At 37.7% G+C, this 20,501-nt stretch overlaps 2 protein-coding genes across 5 annotated transcripts in view; both read right to left on the bottom strand.

Moving 5' to 3' along the window:
* bmp1b (bone morphogenetic protein 1b) overlaps positions 1-13,666 on the bottom strand; it is a 31,522-nt gene extending 17,856 nt beyond the window's left edge. The window contains exons 1-5 of one of the 4 annotated variants that reach the window (XM_056243932.1): positions 13,424-13,666; positions 5,533-5,647; positions 3,350-3,474; positions 2,965-3,082; positions 149-327 (exon numbers count right to left, since the gene is read on the bottom strand). In XM_056243932.1, coding sequence (XP_056099907.1) covers positions 149-327; positions 2,965-3,082; positions 3,350-3,474; positions 5,533-5,647; positions 13,424-13,559 — 673 coding nt within the window. In that variant the 5' untranslated portion in view covers positions 13,560-13,666. Of the gene's footprint in view, positions 1-148; positions 328-2,964; positions 3,083-3,349; positions 3,497-5,532; positions 5,648-13,423 lie in introns of all 4 variants that reach the window. The other 3 variants (XM_056243913.1, XM_056243923.1, XM_056243941.1) reach the window with 3 other exon arrangements.
* A 3,465-nt stretch (positions 13,667-17,131) lies between these two features.
* Positions 17,132-19,881, bottom strand: npffr1l1 (neuropeptide FF receptor 1 like 1). The gene is made up of 4 exons (XM_056244570.1): positions 19,877-19,881; positions 18,982-19,274; positions 18,749-18,848; positions 17,132-18,190 (listed from the first exon to the last, which is right to left on the bottom strand). Exons 1-4 carry the CDS (start codon positions 19,879-19,881, stop codon positions 17,380-17,382), a joined length of 1,209 nt encoding a protein of 402 aa, XP_056100545.1. The 3' UTR covers positions 17,132-17,379.
* Positions 19,882-20,501: the final 620 nt, after the last annotated feature.

The following is a 20,501-nucleotide window of genomic DNA, read 5'->3' as shown; positions in this document are numbered from 1 at the left end:
ACACAAACACTTCCACTGAATCCCATGCACGTATTATTCTGGATTTTAGATATAGTATAAGGCATAACAAGTTACAAGTAGCAACTATAAGCAAACAGAAGTATGAGATGTCATTCCAGTTAACCAGAGGCTTAGATAGTTCTTGTACCTGGCTGGATGTTTTCTCGAAATATATTAACATGTTCATCCCGGTCAGGTCGTGTGTGCTCGTGCCAGAATCCAATGACATGTCCGAGTTCATGCACCACGATGCCAAACTTGTCGCAGTTCTTCCCGATAGATATGGCCTGTGCACCTCCACCCCTCCGCCCGACAAATGAGCAGCACCTGCAAAGAAGCCAACTTGGGGTTAGAAAACACTATTGTACATATTTGGCAGAAGAATTCCTGAGTCAAACTAATGTTTGTATATTTACTTTCTTCTCTTCTCAGGTTAAGCTACTCTACCGTTTAAAAGACATTTCTATCATGACAATTCTTGGAGTGTTTAGCATGGTAATGGACAATGTTGATATGTTTGGTCTTGGCAGAATAGATCTGCTACGCTGCTGCTGCTGCTGTGAGCAAGACATGCTGTCGCTGTACAATATAGCATACATGAATTACCCATAGCAGATCTATACAGGTGGAGCTGGGGAAGGTGGAGGGTTTCTGAAAGCGCGCTGCAACTGCTACAGCAAATGCTGACCAGTCTTTGAAGGTTAAGCAGCAAGCTCATTGGCTACTGATACAGAGGGAACCAATCAGCTGTGCCCTATCAACAATGATGTGATTGCAAGCAGATTGAGTTAAAGAACTATGCGCCATCTAGAGTTTCATGACAGAACTTTCTATTTATAGTATTACAAAAGATTTTTATTTCAAATAAATTCTGTTCTTTTGAACTTTCTATTCATCAAATAATCCTGAAAAAAAAAAACGATCATGGTTTCCACCAGTTTTGGGTAAGTAACTTTAAAAAGGAAGTAATTACTAGCTACTAATTACATCTTCAACAGTGTTACTATTACATATTACTAATAACCAGTAGAACAATCTAAGGATAGACATGAAACTACTCATGTCTGCTTTTTGAATTCTTTCAAACAAATATAAAATTGCTATTTAAAGGGAGAAGGTTACATACAAAAAAACATACATTTTAACATTATACATTAAATTGTCATTGTTTTATATAGAATTGTTCAATAATCTATACAGTATTTGATGCAATTACATAATTAACTGTGATTAAATTACGGAAAAAATAAGAGTAATCACCTACTTTACTTTTTCAAGGGAAAAGTAATTCAAATACTGTAATTTATTACCTAGTAATGCATTACACACAACACTGGTTTCCACAAACATAATATTTAACAGTTGTTGCTTAATATATGAAATAAAAAACAAATGTTTCTTGAGCAGCACATCTGCATATTAGAATGATTTCTGAAGGATCATGTGACACTGAAGGCTGGAGCAATGATGCTGAAAATAAATTACGAATTAATTACATTTTGAAATATATCAAAATAGTAAACAATATAATATATAAAAAAAAATTCACCATATTAGTGTTTTACTGTATTTTTATACCAAATATATGCAGCATTAGTGAATGTAATGTAAGTGCTGTTTGTCTGAACAAACGAGCCAGGGCAGAAGATGTTTGAGAAAGCTGTTTGAAAACCATCGAGCATGACAACAAATAAGTTCATCCTTCAGCCTTTTGAGTTATTGTGAGACACACAGTGAGCTGAATGCAGCAAATTCTATAGTCTGTCAGACCTTGAGGTCAGGATCTGCCTCTGCAGAGAAGAAAAGGCTTTGTGTTGACTGATTCCAAAGCAAGGATGTTTTTGTCACAGGCGGCACATGGCCTGCTCTTTTGGGAACTGCGGTGGAGTGGCATGGCTGTTAGAGCCATGAAAACTTCAGCAAGGTCCATCTTTTTACTACACTCCGCGTCAATCATTCATTCAGTGCTATAAAAACAGTGTATATTTGTTGATCAAATAAGTGTAGCCTTGGTGAGCATAAGAGACTTATTTCAAAAACATTGAAAAAAAACTCTTACTGACCCCAAACTTTTGAACAATAGTGTATGGCTCAGGTCTAGGGGACCTTTTAACCTGTTTATAGCATGGGTTGTGTAAAAGGGGTCAGTGTAATATGGGCTTGTGTGTTGTTATCACTGTTATTGTCCTTGCTTCTCTGTATATAGCCTGTGCATAGTGTGTCTATATGTATTATGTGAAACATCTACCTACTTGGGGGTCTGCAGATGGAAATTAGCCTATGGCTATAATCTGGCATATTTACATTTGTGAAAAATGTTCATTAATATGTGTCCCTTTTGTCTTTTTTTCTACAAATAAAAAAAATAAAAATAAAATAATCATCTGCTAAGCAAAAAACAAAAATAAAATTTCTTAGGATTGTATAATAACATTAATACTATATTAAAATTATTGTATTATTATATTAATTCTATGCATGTATGTGTGGTCACTCTGAAAAGTAACAAAGCCATGTTTTTAATCACAATTGACCCTTAATTTACCTTCTTAATGGCAATTAAACAAACAATTGAATTATGTTAACCAATAGCCAAGCTATTTAGACATTGATTTTGCAAATACACATTCACACAGTTCTAGCTGCAATAGTGTCTAATTAGACAATAATGTATTTTTGTGTGTGTGTGTCGAATATCCTATAAAATGATTTGTGAATGGCAATTCACAGTGACTGCACTGCAGCAATGCATGCTGGGAGCCAGATTTGCTCTAGAAGAAAACTTGCTTGTGCACTTGTTGCCTATAGAAAATCAAATCAAGGAAACTGCTGTAATGATTGGAGCTTTGGGATGCTGGCAGGGAGGTGAGTTTCTGTGCATTGGGGACTGAGGGAGAAACTGGAATAGTCAATAAGGTGAGCAACAGTAGTCTCTCTACAAAGAAACTCAGAACATGAACTTACCCACATGACCGGATGGTAAAGACGATGTAACTCTCCTCCGTGCTCCTTTCCTTGAAGGTCACGCAAGTGTGTTTCTCCCAGTGACGCATGGCTTGCTTGAAAATGGCTCGCTGGCTGCCTGCAGGGCATTTGATTTAAATCAGTAAAGGACATCTAGATAGCACTTTGGGCACCAACTTACTAATGAAAAATTACAAAGGATAATAAGACTAACAAAATATTCCAATTTAGGATTAGTGTTAAGCTTACGGCGAAATAGAGCTTTTGTATGACGTTAAGTGCAGTTGGAAAAACTACATTACACTGGAACATTAGGACATTGGGGGAAAAAAACACATACTGTACAGGAGAATATGAAATAAAAAAACAAAACATGGGGCCTTACCGCTAAAGTTGCCACTAATAATATAGGGTATTATTCCATCCGGCCAAACTCTCTCAGGTCTGGCTGTGGCTGCTCTCCTTTTGCGTAAAAGGCTTCGATTGGCCAAAACTGGGTCCTTTGCACTGCTATTAGCTGAGGATCTGTTTGCTAGGGCAAAGACAATGCTTCAGACAAAATGTACTTGTCTACTTTACTAAGAATATTACATCAAGTTTATAAAGGCCTGATTGCACAAAATTAAGTATTGCGCATTAATTTAATAATGAGTGCTGGCTAGATCAATTATACATTACATGAGGAAAACTGTAGTCTGTAGTGTAATCAATTAGATTATACATTTTAGCATGGGTAATAAATCAGACTACATTTTGACCTAAAGAAAAAGCATTGCATATCTACTTTGTTATTAACAACATGAAATGCATTAAACATCACATTACATCATGGTTTCCAAAACTGAGCTTTGTGCAGGGTGTTCGTGAGTTGATGAAAAGATAATTAATTCAATCTTAATGATGTAAAATTAAAATAAATAATTTTATAATAACAACTATTAAAATAAAAGTAGTAAGTACTAAAAAATATTAAAAAATAAATTATGAAATATTTTATTTGTTAACCTGAATGGCAATTAACCATCAGGGAACCGTGCTGTTCAATTTTTAAATATTGGGCCCTATCATACACCCGCCGCAATGCATCACAATTGTTTTTTGCTAGTTTTCATTTTAAAGGGGTCATATAATGCCATTTTTGTACAAGCTAGTATGATTCTTTAGGGTCTAAATTAAAAGTTTGTAATATACTTTAATTAAAAATTCTCATTAGTATTGCAAGAAAACACTTATTTTACCTGGTCAAAAACAGCTCTGTTTTCAGCACGCCGTTTCAGTGCATATGACTTTAAATGATAATGAGCTTTGCTCACTCCGCCCCTCTGTTCTGTGCGTACACCGTTTGTAACACAATAACACAATAACCATAACGCGTTGTTCAGTATAAACGTGGGATTATGAATTATATTGAGAACATCATACATAGAAAACATGCCGCAATGTACCCTGAGTGTAAACCTTAGACGCATTCATTGTGAAGCGTGCAGCTAGCGATTTGCAAAGATTAATATAAATATTAATATAAAGTTTAATAAAACGTTACACTCACTTCAGTTGTTCTAGAGGTTCAGCAGGAACACGAATAGCTGGTACCGATCCTTTTTTCATGAGCAGCTTCTTAGCAAATCCAGCATTATACTGACCCTCTTTTATAAAGCAGTCCGCTGTGTGAAATGATTCGCGCAAACATGAAAGCATTGACGTTGCTCGTTTGGAATATTCCCTTCGAAAACAAACTCAGCCACTGCGTCTTCAGCGGTTCGGATTTAGGAACATTAAAATGACTGTGTTCGTTATTACACCCAAGAACAGAACACCACAATCGCTTAGACGCCATTCTGCTCATAGACAGTGCTCCAGCATATCAACAATGACCGCGCCTGTCCGCGCAGACTATGATTGACAGCTCGCTCACGAGCCAGGGCGGGTCTGTGTTGAAACGATGCTGTCAATCAACAATCGTGGGAGGGGCTTCCGAGCGTGTGACGTCACAAAATCGAACGGCTCAATTTGAGGCAGGGGAAAACATATAAGGAGATTAAAACAAAAACACTGGATGGATTTTTATCATTTTATGATGGTTGTGTACAGACACTGCCAACACACATTTCAGTACAATCAACTTGTAAAAGTGCATGTACCATTATATGACCCCTTTAACGTTCTGCGCCAGGTTGCATTTGCGCCTATTTGTGGGCCTGTGGACGTCAAAAGGAGGTGTGTTCGGGCGCATTATTGGCGCATTGCTATTTTGAGGCAACTGAAATAGACTGCGCCATTGGCCGACAAAAACCTGGTCTGATCTGTCTCAGTCACTACAATGGCCAAATTCTTCCAGGTTTATTTATTTTTTTCAGTTTTCCAGAGTCAATAATTAGTGAAGGTCACTGGATATGATTCACAGCTATACATCATGATTAAGAGTATTTTACAATGTAATATAATCTAATTACAAGTATAATATATATCTGATTACGTAATCCAGATTACATGTAATCAGTTACTACCCAGCACTGAATATCATTGCATGGTATAGCAGCAGTCTGTGCTTGGCAATGGCAACCATACTCACCTGAATCAGGTATAGGGAACTTAGAAGAGTCGCTCTCTGTAGCATCCATATAGTTCGCTTTAAGAAAGCGCAAGTCCTCCTCATCTAAGGCTATGTCCCCTAGAAAAGCAGCTAAACAAAGATGACAATAAATCACCGGCTGAATCACCATGATGAGAAGCAGCTTTCAGCCCAGTTTCAGGTTCTTGTTAGATGTTCACAGGCCCCCAAAACTAAATCTGTGCTCTGGGGTCACACCTGCAACTTGTACACCAGTCTCAACTCAGATTTTAATGGGATAACTCTCATACAGGCTGGTCAGATTGCAGGGAGATTTTGAAAAGGAACCACACACCAACGCCAACTTCCAGAAAAAGACTCCAGTGACTTTGCTCCAGGGCTTTGATCATTAACGCTACCATTCTGTATATAGTGCAGGTGCTGTGGCTTTAAAATGGAGGGATTTAAAAGGCACTTTACAAATCTGAATGAACGGGGATTTGTGTTACTTTTTCTAAAAACCTATTAGCAGCCTTTCAGCAGACACTTTTGCATTTTTCAGGGACAGTAATTCCCTCAAGGACAGCACAGTAATTGCAAGTTTGTGATTCTAGTAACTCTCCCGTGTCTGGAAAATCTGCTTTCTGTGTTAGTTTTCTTGTTTATTGGGGTTTTAATCCATTATATTCATTAGAGCTTTTAAACTTTAAGTCACCACCATCCTTAAATCTAAGTCTGTATATTAAAATATACTGTAATCCATAAGTGAAGGGAAAAGTAAGCTTTTTCGCAACTAAGAAAAGTTTAATAACTGTTGAAAAAATATATAAAAATATATTTTAAAGAATTACGGAAACCAGACATATTTTTTTCCTATACTATGGAAGTCAGTGGCTACCATCAACTGTTTCATTACCAATTCTTTCAAATATCTTCTTTTGTGATCAACAGAAGAAAGAAACTTTCTTTACAGGTTTGGAACAACATGAGGGTGAGTAAATGATGACAAAATTAAAACTATCCCTTTAAAGCTTTCAAATCAAATCAAATCAAATAAACGGCTTTTTAAATAGCCAATAGCTGTTATATCCCTAGTTTGTGTTTTATTAGGAAGATGGAACCACGTCGTTCTAGAGAACATTTTATTGTACAAAGTATTAAGATGAATCAACTGTAATGTTGGTCTGCTTGCCCAATATATATTATGTTAAAAGAAATAGATCTAAGTTTATTTTGTCAACTAAATGGAATAAAACCTTGTTTTGGTATCATGGCTTTTATTTCTACTAATTGTTTTCATCCTTTTTTATTCTGTATAAAGACATCATAACTCTGCATGAGTGGCTGTGAACATTCATGTCTGGAATTTGTGACCTAGCAGCAGAATTAATAGTTTTATGGACTCTGAGGCAGCAGGGAGCACTTTTATTATTTTACCCTGGTATTTTCAGCCTGGCAGGACACCTTATTGAGCCTGAATCATTTACTAAACAAAAATATATGAATATGTTTTTGTCTCACTTGAATTTTTCACCCAAAGCTGTCAAATCTATGAACATGCATATAAAAACATACACTCACGCCCTCCTGTCACACTGTTCTCCAAGTGTCAAAAGAAGAAAGAAGCAAGTCACAGCATACCAATTTTGAGGTAAAGCAGTTCCCAGTTAAAGGTTAAATTTAAATCTTCTGTCTATACAGCTTGACAGAAAAATGACCATGTGTCACTATCAGCATCCATCTTCACTGTTGTTCTGCTCAAAACTAAAAGTGTACAGACACAAAATCGATCAAAGTTTCACACATCCTAGGTGTATATGGCTTTCTTCTTTCAGCCTAACACAACCGGAGTTAAATTAAATAATATCCTGGCTCTTCCCAGCTTTTTAATGGCATTGAAAAGGGCCTGAGTGCTTAAGTCTCTGAAGCTCAAAGCGCATCCATCCATCATAAAAGTAATCATACGACTCCACTGGGTTAATAAATGCCTTCTGAAGCAAAGCGATGCGTTTTTACAGACGTAGCTCCTCTTCTCTTATATCAAAATTTAGTTTTAAATATGGACATTTTTCTTACAAAAACCCTTCGCTTAGCTTAGGGGGCATTTATTAACCGACTGGATTACTTTTATGATGGATCAATGCGCTTTTTGGAGCTTCAAAAACTCGGACAAATGGACACTATTCAATGACATTACAAAGCTGGGAATAGCCAGGATTTTATTTAATATAACTCCGGTTGTGTTCGGTTAAAAGAAGAAAGCCATATACAGCTAGGATGGCTTGAGGGTGAGTAAATTATGGGATAATTTTCATTTTTGGGTGAACTATTCCTTTAAAATCTGTTCTTTTTGTTCCATCGAATCTAGTCATTACCGCTACATGGCAGCAGTAGTTGTTTCTCTTCCAATCTCCCATTTCAGTTCTTCTCTTTGTTAGCATCAAATTAACAGTCTCAATTTAATGCTGGTTGTGCCAAACCAAATTCCTGACAGGTTTCAATGGCCTGAAGCCCACTTCATGCTGTGAGGGTAATGAACAGATGTCCAAAATGCTGGGCAGCCCCTGTCAGAAACATAAATGATTAATATGTAAATTCAAATGCCTTTTAACTATTTTTTTTTTAAAGCGCTTCTCTTGATGATAAGACTTTCTTCTTTCAGGCGAATACAATATGAGTTTTATAAAAAAAAAAATGTCCTGGCATTCCAAGCTTTATAATGGTAGTGAATGGCGGTCCTGATTTTGAAGTCCAAAAAGTGCATATCCATCATAAAATCGCAATAGGCCTATAGACTAGTGTGTGAATATTAAACCGCAAAAAGACTATTTAAATATTTAATATTTTAAATCCTACATGTTCTGTGAGAATGAATGGTGCAGACAACACGCAGTTTCATTTACTTCTCTCTCTCGCTCTCTCTCTCTAACACACACACACACACACGCTGAAGCACGTGTGATGCTCGAGCTGTTTTTTTTTTGTTTTTTTTTGCCTATATGAGGAACCGAATGCATGAACTTTATCTCCAGACTCTAGATCCGCTCTGAAAGTCACTTCGTGAGCATTTAACCGCTTCATTTGAGAAAAACTATCGTCGTGTCATAAACACAGAAACTCAAAGGTCTTCACGGCAACCCGTCAAAATAAAAGTTCGGTTTAACTTGACAGAAATATATTACTGTTGTACAGTAGAATTTAGATACATCTCAATTTAGCAATAATGATACTAACACTAATACAAATAAATTGTGATCAAAACTTTATTTAAGGAATAATCAAATATTTTCTTCCATGTTTTAATTTTAACAGTAAAGCTCATAGGCCTATTTCACAAAAATGGCCGCCGAGACCGGAAGTAGGGTAAACTCTTTTCCGGTGAAAGCGCTAGCAGTTACAGTCGGAAGACAAATGCGGAGACTAAAAGCGGTTGCTTACCTTTTTATGTTTCAACCCAAAGAAGAAACAACCCTATTGATCACTTCACAGCTTTTCGTGTTTTGCGGGTTTTCATGGAACAACCGGGGAGAAGTTAAATCACGCCAGGCGCGTGTGAAGGAGGAAGCAGATGTTGAAATGGGGTGTTGATGCCGGTTCGGGACTGATGCCCTGACAAAACATGTTTATATGGCACTTGATTGGTACCCGATTTGCACGTCATGCACTTTTATTTATTATTATTACCTGTTGGCAAATTAAAATTGTTTGTAGAAGTTGTTTTCTGTAACTTTCTTTCCTTTTTACCTGGGTGCGCTATGCCAGGCCTGCTGTTTACTTGTGCAAGCAAGGGCAGCTGGGACATTTATTAAACGTGTAAAATACTTTCCAAACCGTTACATATAGTCTTATAAATAAAGACGTTTGTGGTTTAAAAAATTAAACATATTGGAATCATTTTTAAAGTTGTTTGAACACGGAGCAGTTTTTCCCGTGAGTGGGACTGGAAAACCCGGAGTGGATCTGGAGCGGAGTGATAATAGAGCGCTTCTGTGCAGAGAGGAACGGGCTTTTGCTCCAGTCCAGGCTTTGATCACATCTCCCTAAGCGGGTGAACACCTCGTCCTTCCGACCCATTCGAACTAAAATTAAGACATTTATTACACTATTTGAGTAATATAAGCATATTTACGGCCTTAAAATAATGAAAAGGGTGATTTAAGACATAAGGACAGGGGGAAACCTGATATTAACGGAAGTCCGTCGTAGCGACGGATAACTTTAATCCCTGTATATATTTTTTAGTGTATTACTGAATATAAAATTACATTATATATTAGTAAATATATTCTCACATTTTTAAATATATGAAAATGACTTGTTTCTATGCAAAAAGTGACTTGAATGACATGTTTCATTCAATATATTGTAATATATTATCACCATATATTATTCTGTATGTTTTCAAATATACTGTTAAACCATTTCATATATTGATCATTCATATAGGGAATATTTTCTTTTCATAAGGGGACCCCAGACAGTTAAATATTATTTTGTAACATGATTTTTTTTTAAACATGTAAAATCAATCACTTCATTTATGTTTTTAGTCTAAATATTTTTTTATTTGCCTTAATTTCATTATTAGACATACTAGCAACGTTAGGTCAAATTCACTGTAAAGATGTACAATTCTTAGTTTCATTCATGGTAACATGAAAAAGGAGCCATAATCTAGTAGTGGAAGATTGCTGCAATCTCCTGGACTAACACTTAATAACATGATTTTTTTTTTAACAAAAGCCACTAGATTTAACTCATAGCCTACAATCAGACATCATTTCAATTTATTTATTTATTGTTTTTCGATATATTAACGTTAAATGTGAGCTTAGTCATCAAGTGTCATGCCAAAAATGAATGGAACTTTTTTTATGTAAGCACTAAGCAAACGTCAAGAATTTGTCCAATTTCGATCTTTTCACAACTCCCTGAAAACTATCAACAAAACGGACAACATCTGATATTCTTACTTTTGTCAGATAACCAGGGCTTGACATTAACACCCGCCAACCCGCCAAATGCGGGTGGATTTTGCTCGTGGCGGGTAACACAGTCACTTCAACTAGCCACTTTGGCGGGTTGAATAATTGTAGTCTTTTCAAAAGGCATCTGAAGCGCACTGGCTGCGTGGCGTGCGCGTCTCAGCTGCGTGGTGTGTCCGTTTTTATTTCGGCTCCCATGTTAACAGGTTAGAACTTGCACACTGCCTGCGTGACGCGCGTCTCGAGCCGCGCCGAAAACGCGTGCATGCTAGAAAAAAAACCGACGCCTATTTCTCACGCAACACGCAAGCCTGTTGGAAAAGTTTCCAGGCTAAATAGAATAGGAAAATATGTCATGTTGACACGAACACATATTAATAAATGGCATTTTTATGTTTGAAAGTCCATAGGTTTTGGCAAATGCAGATATAATTTTAAAAAAAATCAAATATTGCACCTGTCAATACAGAACGAAATATTCTTATAGCCTATTTTGCCGTCTATGCTGCAACGCCCGAATCCCGAGATAGCCCTCCATGTACGTTACCAGCAGACACCAGTCAGACACCAGTCAGACACGTTTCTGCTGTGCAAAGACACAGAAAACGCAACTTGTAACAACGAATTTCCCATCGGGGCTCAATAAAGTAATTCTGATTCTGATATTTAAACAGACAGTGTTTCTAATGCTAAAGGTTTTTTCAGTTTAGTTTTTTATATTTTTTTATTAATCTTCTACATCCATGCACCACTTTTATTATGCAATAAGAAGCTATGTCTTCATCTTAATACATGGTTTTATAGGAGCTTTAAAGGAGCTTTACACACAACCTTATCAGAGCTAATGATAATGACCTGTATTGTTATACCTAGTCTTGATTTGCGTGTGTACAGTGGTTTTACATTTAAAAGGGTTGTAAATCTAGTTCAAGTAAATTTTAGCACGCCATAGTCAACTTTAATCAGGTAATTTCACAACAACAAAAATGTGGCTAGTAAAAATGCTGTGTGGCTAGTAACTTTGGAAAACCACTAGCCACATTGGCTAGTGAGCAAAAAAGTTAATGTCAAGCCCTGCAGATAACGTTATATGAATGACTGGGAGAGAAAACAAGCTGTTCAAAGTCCATTTTGAAAATGAATGGCGATTCGGGCGGGCGGCGCGACCAGAAGTCTTTTTGCCGTCTGTGTCTGGCGTGATTTAACGTCTCCCCAGTTGTTCCATGAAAACCCGTAAGACACGGAAAGCTGTGAAGTGATAAATAGGGTTGTTTCTTCTTTGGGTTGACATAAACACCATAAAAAAAGGTAAGCAACAGGACTAAACCGCTTATAGTTTCCGCATTTGTCCTCCGACTGTAACTGCTAGCGCTTTCACCGGAAAAGAGTTTACCCTACTTCCGGTCTCGGGGGCCATCTTGTGAAATAGGCCTATTGTCCAGCACGTTGTTTGAAAAAAAGTTTGTTTGATTTCATGATTAAAAGAAATGTAATTAATGTTTTATGTCTTCAGTTGATTACCAGAATAAAAGTTTATAATAAAAGTTTCATGATTTTAATTAATTAGACATGATTTTTGATTACTAAAAAATTTTACACCATGTATCCATAACACGCCCGCTCCGCAACATTAGTTTCGGGGAAAACACTGTTCCTCTTTTGGTGCAAGTCGACTTAGGCCGTATGCCGGAAGCTAGTTATTTTAGTTTATAAAGTTGTAAATATGGATATTTTTCTTACACAAACGCAAAGCTTCACTTTAGAAGGCCTTTATTAATCCCCTGGAGCCGTGTGGGGCACTTTTTTTATGATGGATAGATGCACTTTTTTGGACTTCAAAATCAGGACCATCATTCACTACCATTATAAAGCTTGGAAAAGCAATGTTTTTTTGTTTGTTTTTTAATCACTCTGATTGTGTTCGTCTGAAAGAAGATAGTCATATCTGGCTTGATGGCTTAAGGGAAGATAGTCATATCTGGCTTAAGGGTGAGTAAATCATGGGATGATTTTCATTTTTGGGTGAACTATAAATTAGTCAAAATCAATACTACAAGGTTAATGATTTCATCAGCAGGTGGGAATCACATACGCTTGGCCACTGGCTCAGTAACATTGCCTCTAAGCAAGTGGAAAACGTGCTGATTTAATAATGAATAATAATAATAATAATGAATTTGCACTCAGCAATAATGAAAATGATAAATAGTGAATATGTAGCTATTTTTCTTGTGAAATTTTTTTCGCAGAGCACTGTTTGACCATATGGCATGTAAACAATACTAGTATTAAATTCAGTTCTAATAGTCCAAACAACATTTAATCTGCTGTCTACTGCACTTAAAAAGTTTAGCTCAAAGAATTGGTGCTTTTGTCTGAGATGTCACGTTAGGGTTTAAACTTTTACAGGTCATCAAAATTTGGTTGGGTAATTAATGCTTTTCGTGCTGTAAATTAGGCAACATTTTAGTTCTACACACTGCCCGAGGATGCTGATTTCTGAGTTGGGATAGGGGGAGGTGCCGAATCACCAGGACCCCATTCACTTGTCCCAGATCTCATGCTGTCCTGCAGGACACAGCTAAACAAAACAAAGCAACACAAACAACACAGCACAACAACAACACACAACCCAAATGACACAAAACAACGCAAGATTAAACAAAACATAAAACAAAATGTTAACCAAAACAAAATATAACACAAAGCAACAGGACAGCAATCAAAATAAAACAAAACAACTTTAAATCAAAACAAAAAATTAAATCAAAACATCACAAAACTTTAACCAAAACAAAGCAAATAATAATAATAATAAAACAAAACAGTAGGCTATTAAACAAAACAAAATAACATCAGCAATAAGACAAAACAAAACAAAAACTTTTAGTTTAGAAACATAAACTGTCATATAGGCAATTACCAGCTTTGCATGGGTCCATGTAGTCAACTTCATCACTTTCTCCTGGACTTGTGTGATAGTTTGAATCCACTTTCAATGCGATCGTTAATAAAAGCCGAAGGCTGAACATAAGCAAACATGTCCACAGGGAATTCATGACGGGAATGAGTGCGGATGTGGACCTGGAGCCGGCGGAGAGCTGAGGGCTGCGGTGGGAGCTTGGAAGGACTTGGGAAAATGGGAGCTATACCGGGAAGGCGAGGCTTTGCTCTCTTCAATGCTTTTATTCTAGTCCAGTGATTCGCTCAAATACCCGGGCCTCGTGCCAACACCAAGCTTACAAACATCACAGATCGGAGGTCAGTGCACTCAAAGTGTCCTGAGCCCATCTGTGTGGGAGAAGAACGCGAACGCGCTCGCTCGTGCATTTCACTGAAGAGCAGAAGCAAAAATGCTTAAACACAAATCCGACGCTATTTTAACAAAGGATATTTCGTTATTTGAACTTATAGTGGCAATATCTTATATTTCTTTTGAATAGCAATCATAAAATATTCCTATATCTGAAATGTGTCCTGAAGAATCACACCTGTCTCTGTGACAGACTAGCAGGAAGAACCAGGTGAGCAGCAGCCCGCGTTTTTTTTTTTTTTTACCAATCAGAAACGCGTTCTGCGTGTGACTCATTTTGCGCTAAAATCTGTAAACAGCAGAGGGCGACCCACGCTTTATTAACCAATCAGAAACGCTATCTACATATTTTGCGCTTGTCTCCAAGCGGAGCGGCCCGCACTTCGATCTGTTAGCCAATGTTAAAAGAAGCCCATCAGAAATGCTCGAGGCAAAATTGTGAAATTTCAGAATATACAGAGATTTTTTTTAACCAGGAAAGTTATTTATTATTAATATAGTTACTTATTTATATTTAAGCAAAAACAGTCGTTTAAAAAAAAAAAGTTGTTTTAAGTCGACTATGGGCTTTTTTTGTAGCCAATATAAAAAGTGATCCAGGCACTGTTTTTGGAAAGTCACACCATATTCTATTTGTAATAGTTTTCTCTAAATATCTTGACAGATAATAATTTGGCAATGCTTTTGCGTTCTCTCACCAATGTTTTGCGTTGGTGAGAGACACTTTTTGTTCGCTTGCAAAATGTTTGCAAAGTTTCTTGAGGGAATGCAAAACCATTGACTTGTTATTTTTATACCGACTCTATCGGCTGCGGTTCTTAGCGTTCTTGTTAGCACACGCGCCTCCCACGCTGGTGACTCGTGTTCTAATCCCGCTCAAAACGGGTTGAGCGGGACTGGTTGCATTTGGTGCCGTGACCCGTAAACCTCACTCCCCTGGCCTCAAGAGGCACCTCCCACACCACAGCAACTCCGGTTCGAATCCCGCTCAGGAGTGCGTTTCCTGAAAACATCGTTATTCAACTATGATCGCAATTTCCATTGAACTCTATTGGTAACGATGGAACTTGCGACCATAGTTGGCTTTGGGAAACGCACCCCAGAGCGGGTTGAGTACGACCGGTTACACCCAGTTACAAGAATATATATGGATTTTAAAATGTTTTCAAAAGTTCATAATAACAATTACAGACATTTTTGTGAAACCTCTTTTTGTGAAAGCACATTTTGCAGATCAAGCTGGTTTAACTACATTACATTTGGCAAACCTGGTGCAGATGTATTATTACTGGCCCTGAGGTTATTTTTGAGCGCTTCTGTTTGGAACAACCCAAACAAAATGGCTACCACACTCTCAGAAAAAAAAGGTACAAAAGCAGTCACTGGGGGCAGTGCATATTAGTACCTCAAAGATACATAGTGGTACTAAAAGGTACATAGCAGAACCTTTTTAAAGGGTACCGTACCAGTGACAACTTTTGTCCCATTTTATTCAGAGAGTGCTGTTCCTTGGTCACCCTACTTGCAAGTGAATGTAAAACTTATGTGTTGGTAGCTCAATATAAGAGGCATTTAGCAGCACCAATCAATTAAAATATGAATTACATGCCAAAGAGAACCCATACAAAATGAATATAATATCTACTTAATTTACATATTCACAATTTAAAAAATTGACTCCAGTAAACATCTTTAGCGGTCACATTTTACACATTAAATGGCTTTATTTTCCAGTTAGGTGATGTCTATCTTCAGTTATGATTCCATGAACTTGTATAACAGTGTGTTACTCATGAATACATAGCAGCAAAATAATATGGTGCTTTCAGAGGCATTAACACTCCTAAATCTGGGCAGCAAGAACTGAGCTGACAGATAAGAATTCTGTTCATTACAGCATGTCACCACACATGAAATAACCTCACAATGTATGTAAAAACATAATTTCATTTTTTTTTCTTTCTCGGTGCTTCTGTATTTAGCTTTACATTTTTTTTTTTTTTTTTTTTTTATCATCCTGTTACACCATTAAGTAGACAAAAAAGTATGTTTATCCATTGACAGTTGTAACGACTGAGACAAATCAGACACAATTATTTGTTATATTTAACAAAAAATCTTTAAAACTCACACTGGGATCTATGGTGCCATCCCCCCCAACAAGGGCAAGAAGGGTTAAAAATGTGGTCACATGGGAAAACCAGAGGCCATAGAAAAAGACCCACAGCCCTTAAAACAGACTTTCCTGCATCAATTTATGGACGAACTGATCTATAAGTGAACATGCACCCCAGGACACTGTGTGAATGATTTACTGTCTTGTGTACTATTATGTCTTTGATACTACAGTATGTATTTTATGATACAACCAAAGGCCAATGTAACCCCACCTGTATCGTGTCTCCTATCTAATTAATCCTCATTTATTGACTCACACTTTAGTGTACATCACCTTCTCTTAGAATGCAGTATGTGTTTGTTATATCTATCTGAGTATAAATGGACACAAACGGCAAGGCCTGCTATGTCTAACTACATTTGAGATAGAGTCATAAATCCTCCCAACAGAGGAACTTTCCAACCCTGAAAGGTGGGATCTTTCTCAGGCTTTAAATGGTCTCTACACAAGCCCTTCCCTCTCTTGGCCTTCTCGGTACATTCGGGGTGCTGTCCTGTCCTGCGTGGCCTCAGCAGGCCCCAGGGCAGCAGGCCTTGACTCACAACCAGCCATGTGCTCATGGAGAGAGGGAACTTGCAACCAGAACAGAGTCGAACTAACCATGCAAGTTCATCATATCTTCTTCATCCTTCGGAGAAGAAAACGATTTCAACTTCAATGCTTGACACTCACGGAACCATCAAAACGTCACGAAATGCTTTCACTGCAAAGGCTATGCAAGTTCAGGTGCTCTGAAATTAATAAGCTGATGGTTCTTTTTCATGTTCAATGAATCTTTTCTGTAGCTTCATTTCATTTCCGGTTTCAATCTGTCACTTACCATCTACCCATGTACAGTATGTGTAATTGTTTGTATGTTAGTTATGTGTTTGTGACTTAGTTAATAAAACTTGTGCAATAATTCTTAAAATAATTCTTTCTTAGCATGTACAGCGTGTGAAACATAACCAAATCCATATGTATTTGGTTAAGTTTCACACGCTGTACATGCTAAGAAAGAATGATTTTTCTGTGACCATGAAAAATACCCTTTTCTTAGAATAAATGAATAATCAAAAGAGTTCGTTGGACGAACTGATAAATTGATTGTAATATTAATTTAGCTACATCAAGTTAATCCAATTAACTGACCCAAATATTCATAATTAATCATAACAAGTTATGAGTTATTATTAATATTTCCCCTTTGAGCTAACTCGTTACACAGCCATTCAAAAGTAGCTGTTTATTCTGAAATAATTTTTGCGAGCAACATACAAAAAGGTTGAAAAGTTCAGAATCACATGTTTGGGGAATGATTATCTATGAAGCAAACTGAGGAACTTGAGTCATTGAGAAGAATGGCAATGCTACAGCTTTCTCCTGGGATATAGAACTCCTCAATCCTTCACTCCATCCAGGCTCCTATAACTCTGTGGGAGGCTGTAATTACATTCATGTCCTCAAGGAGAATTCCCTGAATACCATTTGCCGCCCCTTGAGGCATTACAGCGAAGCAGCAATCTTTCCGCCTGTTGGTCACACCTCGGCTCCCGTTGGATACTTTGTTAGGGGGCGGGAGAGCAAAGTGCGTGTGACACATCTCCAACCCAACAGAGTTGCAGGAGCCGCAGGCCATAGCGGCCTGGAAGCCCCTCCGGAAGTTCTCGTTGAAGAAGCCGTAGATGATCGGATTAACCCCACTGTTGAAGAACGCCAGCCAATGAGCTACAGGAAAAAGATAGCTGCTCAAGAAGTCAATCTGTTGGCGGTCCAGATCCTGATAGTCCGTAAGAAGCATCAAAGTCCAAAGCGGCAGCCAGGACACCATGAAGAGAACGGCAACCATGATGAGCATCTTGATGACTTTCATCCTCCTCCTAGAGCGAGCTCGATTCTCACGTAGGTTGTTGGAGAGTTTGCCAGCGATGCAGCCGTACATGATGCTTATGAGACCCAGCGGGGCCAGATAAACATGGATGAAGATTACTGTGGTGTAAACTCGTCGCATGTCGGCTCTCGGCCAGTCCTCGAAACACACAAACAGTGGGTAGATCTGCTTGTCCTGCACCATGTAGATGTCATCCAGGTGAATGACGGTCAGGGTTGCAGCGGAAGGAAAGATGATGGCAAAAGCGAGCAGCCAAATGAAGATGATGGCGAAGAGTGCAGTGACCGGCCTCAGGCGGTGATGGAAAGGGTAAACAATCCCGGAAAACCTGTAAAGACACGTGTAATGCTTAAGTACTCAGTTAAAAACAGGGACATTATCATTAAGAAAAACTAGTTGTTAAAAAAACTGTATTCTGCTGATATTTTAGACATCAAGACATTTAAATGATCAAAGAATGCTTTTTGAGGTTGGCAATTTTCCAGCAGCAGTGTTTTGTAGTCCCTGAGTGTACTAGTTGCAAATGATACCCTAAAAGAACGACAGCCCTTCCCATCTCTCTGACACAAAAGCGTATTTATTGCACTACACTACTTTACCAAGAATCATTTTCTAATGAAACTGTTACATTACTATGGCAAGATTCACAGACAAGGCTTAGATTAAGCCAGAATTAGGCTTTAGTTTAATTATGACATCTAAGTAGCTTTTATAAACATGCCTTAGAAAAACACATTACTGGTGTGCATCTTGAGACAAAACAATGGCACTGACATATTTTAAGATATACCAGTGCAAGTTACTTTTAGTTAAAACAGCTCAATAATGCATTTTAGTCTTGGACTAGGTTTGTGCCTTTTCTTTATGTAAAATTATAAATCATTACCTATCAACTGCTATGGCAACCAGGGTGAAGACAGAAGCAGACACTGACATGCCCTGGACCAGGTTGCTCACAGTGCAGGTGACCTGGCCAAAAGGCCAACCTGTCGAGAAATCAAGGACAGGATTGTCAGGATTGATACTGATATGAAAGTCATGATATTGAATATGATGGTCACATTCTGATATTGATAATGATGGCAATGATGATGAAGATGAAGATGATGACCCACTGACCTGAGATGAGGTTGTCAATCAGTGTGGTGGGCACACAGAACACGCCGACCAGCAGATCACTAATGGCCAAGTTCAGGATGAAGAGATTAGTGACCGAACGCATGTGTCGGTTCCTGATGATCACCAGGCAGACAAGTCCGTTCCCCACGACACAGAGGAGCAGCACCAGCAGGTATGAGAGGATGTAGCTGACCGCCATCCCTGCCGAGTGGATGTAATATGGCAGGAGCGTGAAGTTGTCCGAGGTGAGGTTGTCAGCAGAGAGGTTCAGGGTCATTTTGTCTATTTTGGATCTTGTAAAGGGAAATGACACAATTCATTCTGATAAGATATTCATATTGGTTTGATCAAATACTGCAAAAAAAAAATACTGTCCACAATTTATTGATGATGAGATATCTAAATGATGAAAATGTCTCAACCACAGCACAAAGTAGGCTACTTGTGGTGTGGTTGAGTTTATTAAAGTTCATTTACTTAAAAATGAACTTTAATAAATGAACTTTAAAAATGATAGATTTATATTAATTTATTAATAATATATATATATATTTTAATTAGTTTAGGTTTCAATAATTGCATAACAGATTCTTAAAACAATAGTAAATATTTTTTTTACTGTTGTGCATACGTGTTATTCAAAGTATAAACACGAGAGTTTAATCAGCTCAGCATCTATAGCCACAGAGTCTGACCATTTCAATTGCGTATTTTAAAAGTTTGAATGTCAACAAAAAAAGTCTTACAACATAGCATATCATAAGAAAGGATTATATCAGTCGAAAAGCGAATAGGACTGCTCACCTGTTGCGTGTGTGTGCCTGTGTTAAATCCACTCGTGTGATGAGCAGGTTGCTGTGTGTTGTGTGTTCTGGCTGCAATGCGCAACTCTCACTTCATCGTAAAGCGCAGTGAACTGGAAACATGCGCGCGACGTGACAGTAGATTCCTCTAGTGCGGTGACAGTACAGTTACATCATACAGTACAGTTAATCATGTAGGCTATTAGATGTTTTACCCGAGTGGATTATGAATTAATAAGTAGGCTACATGATTGTGTGTAGGCTAGCCTATACAGTTCGGCTATAAATTAACTTAAAGTTTCAGCTACAACTAATCAATTAAAATTTAACCACAACGATTCCGGTTAGTCTTTTAGTAGCCGTTTTGAGGAGATATTTGAAGGGGGAAAGGAATGCAAGTCTTCCTGCATTTACTGACTCCAGCAGTCTGTTTCCATGAGATGAAATATTTTCAGATTATTTAGCCTGATTCGATTATCAGGTGTTTGAATTTACTTAAAGGGATAGTCCCCCAAACCCTCGCCAAACCCTCGCCAAACCCCCCCCCCCCCCCATATTTTTTTTTTTTAAATCCTGTCATCATTTACTCACCCTCAAGTTGTTCCAACCATGAGTTTCTTTCTTCTGCTGAACACAAAATAAGATATTTTGAAGTAACCACACAGGGCCCATTGACTTGCAAAGTATTTTCTTTTTCCCATACAATGAAAGTCAATG

The sequence above is a fragment of the Rhinichthys klamathensis genome, unplaced genomic scaffold (assembly GCF_029890125.1).
Source record: "Rhinichthys klamathensis goyatoka isolate OS25496 unplaced genomic scaffold, OSU_Roscu_1.1 h1tg000027l_1, whole genome shotgun sequence".
Lineage (NCBI taxonomy): Eukaryota > Metazoa > Chordata > Actinopteri > Cypriniformes > Leuciscidae > Rhinichthys > Rhinichthys klamathensis.
The sequence above is the reverse complement of the archived record's forward strand: the minus strand, read 5'-3'. Positions and strand labels throughout refer to the sequence as shown.

Coding starts and splice junctions, on each gene's coding strand:
- npffr1l1 (XM_056244570.1), bottom strand. Junction 18,849..18,981: donor GATTGACAACCTCATCTCAG/GTCAGTGGGTCA, acceptor ATTTCTCGACAG/GTTGGCCTTTTGGCCAGGTC. Junction 18,191..18,748: donor GTTGCCATAGCAGTTGATAG/GTAATGATTTAT, acceptor GTGTCTTTACAG/GTTTTCCGGGATTGTTTACC.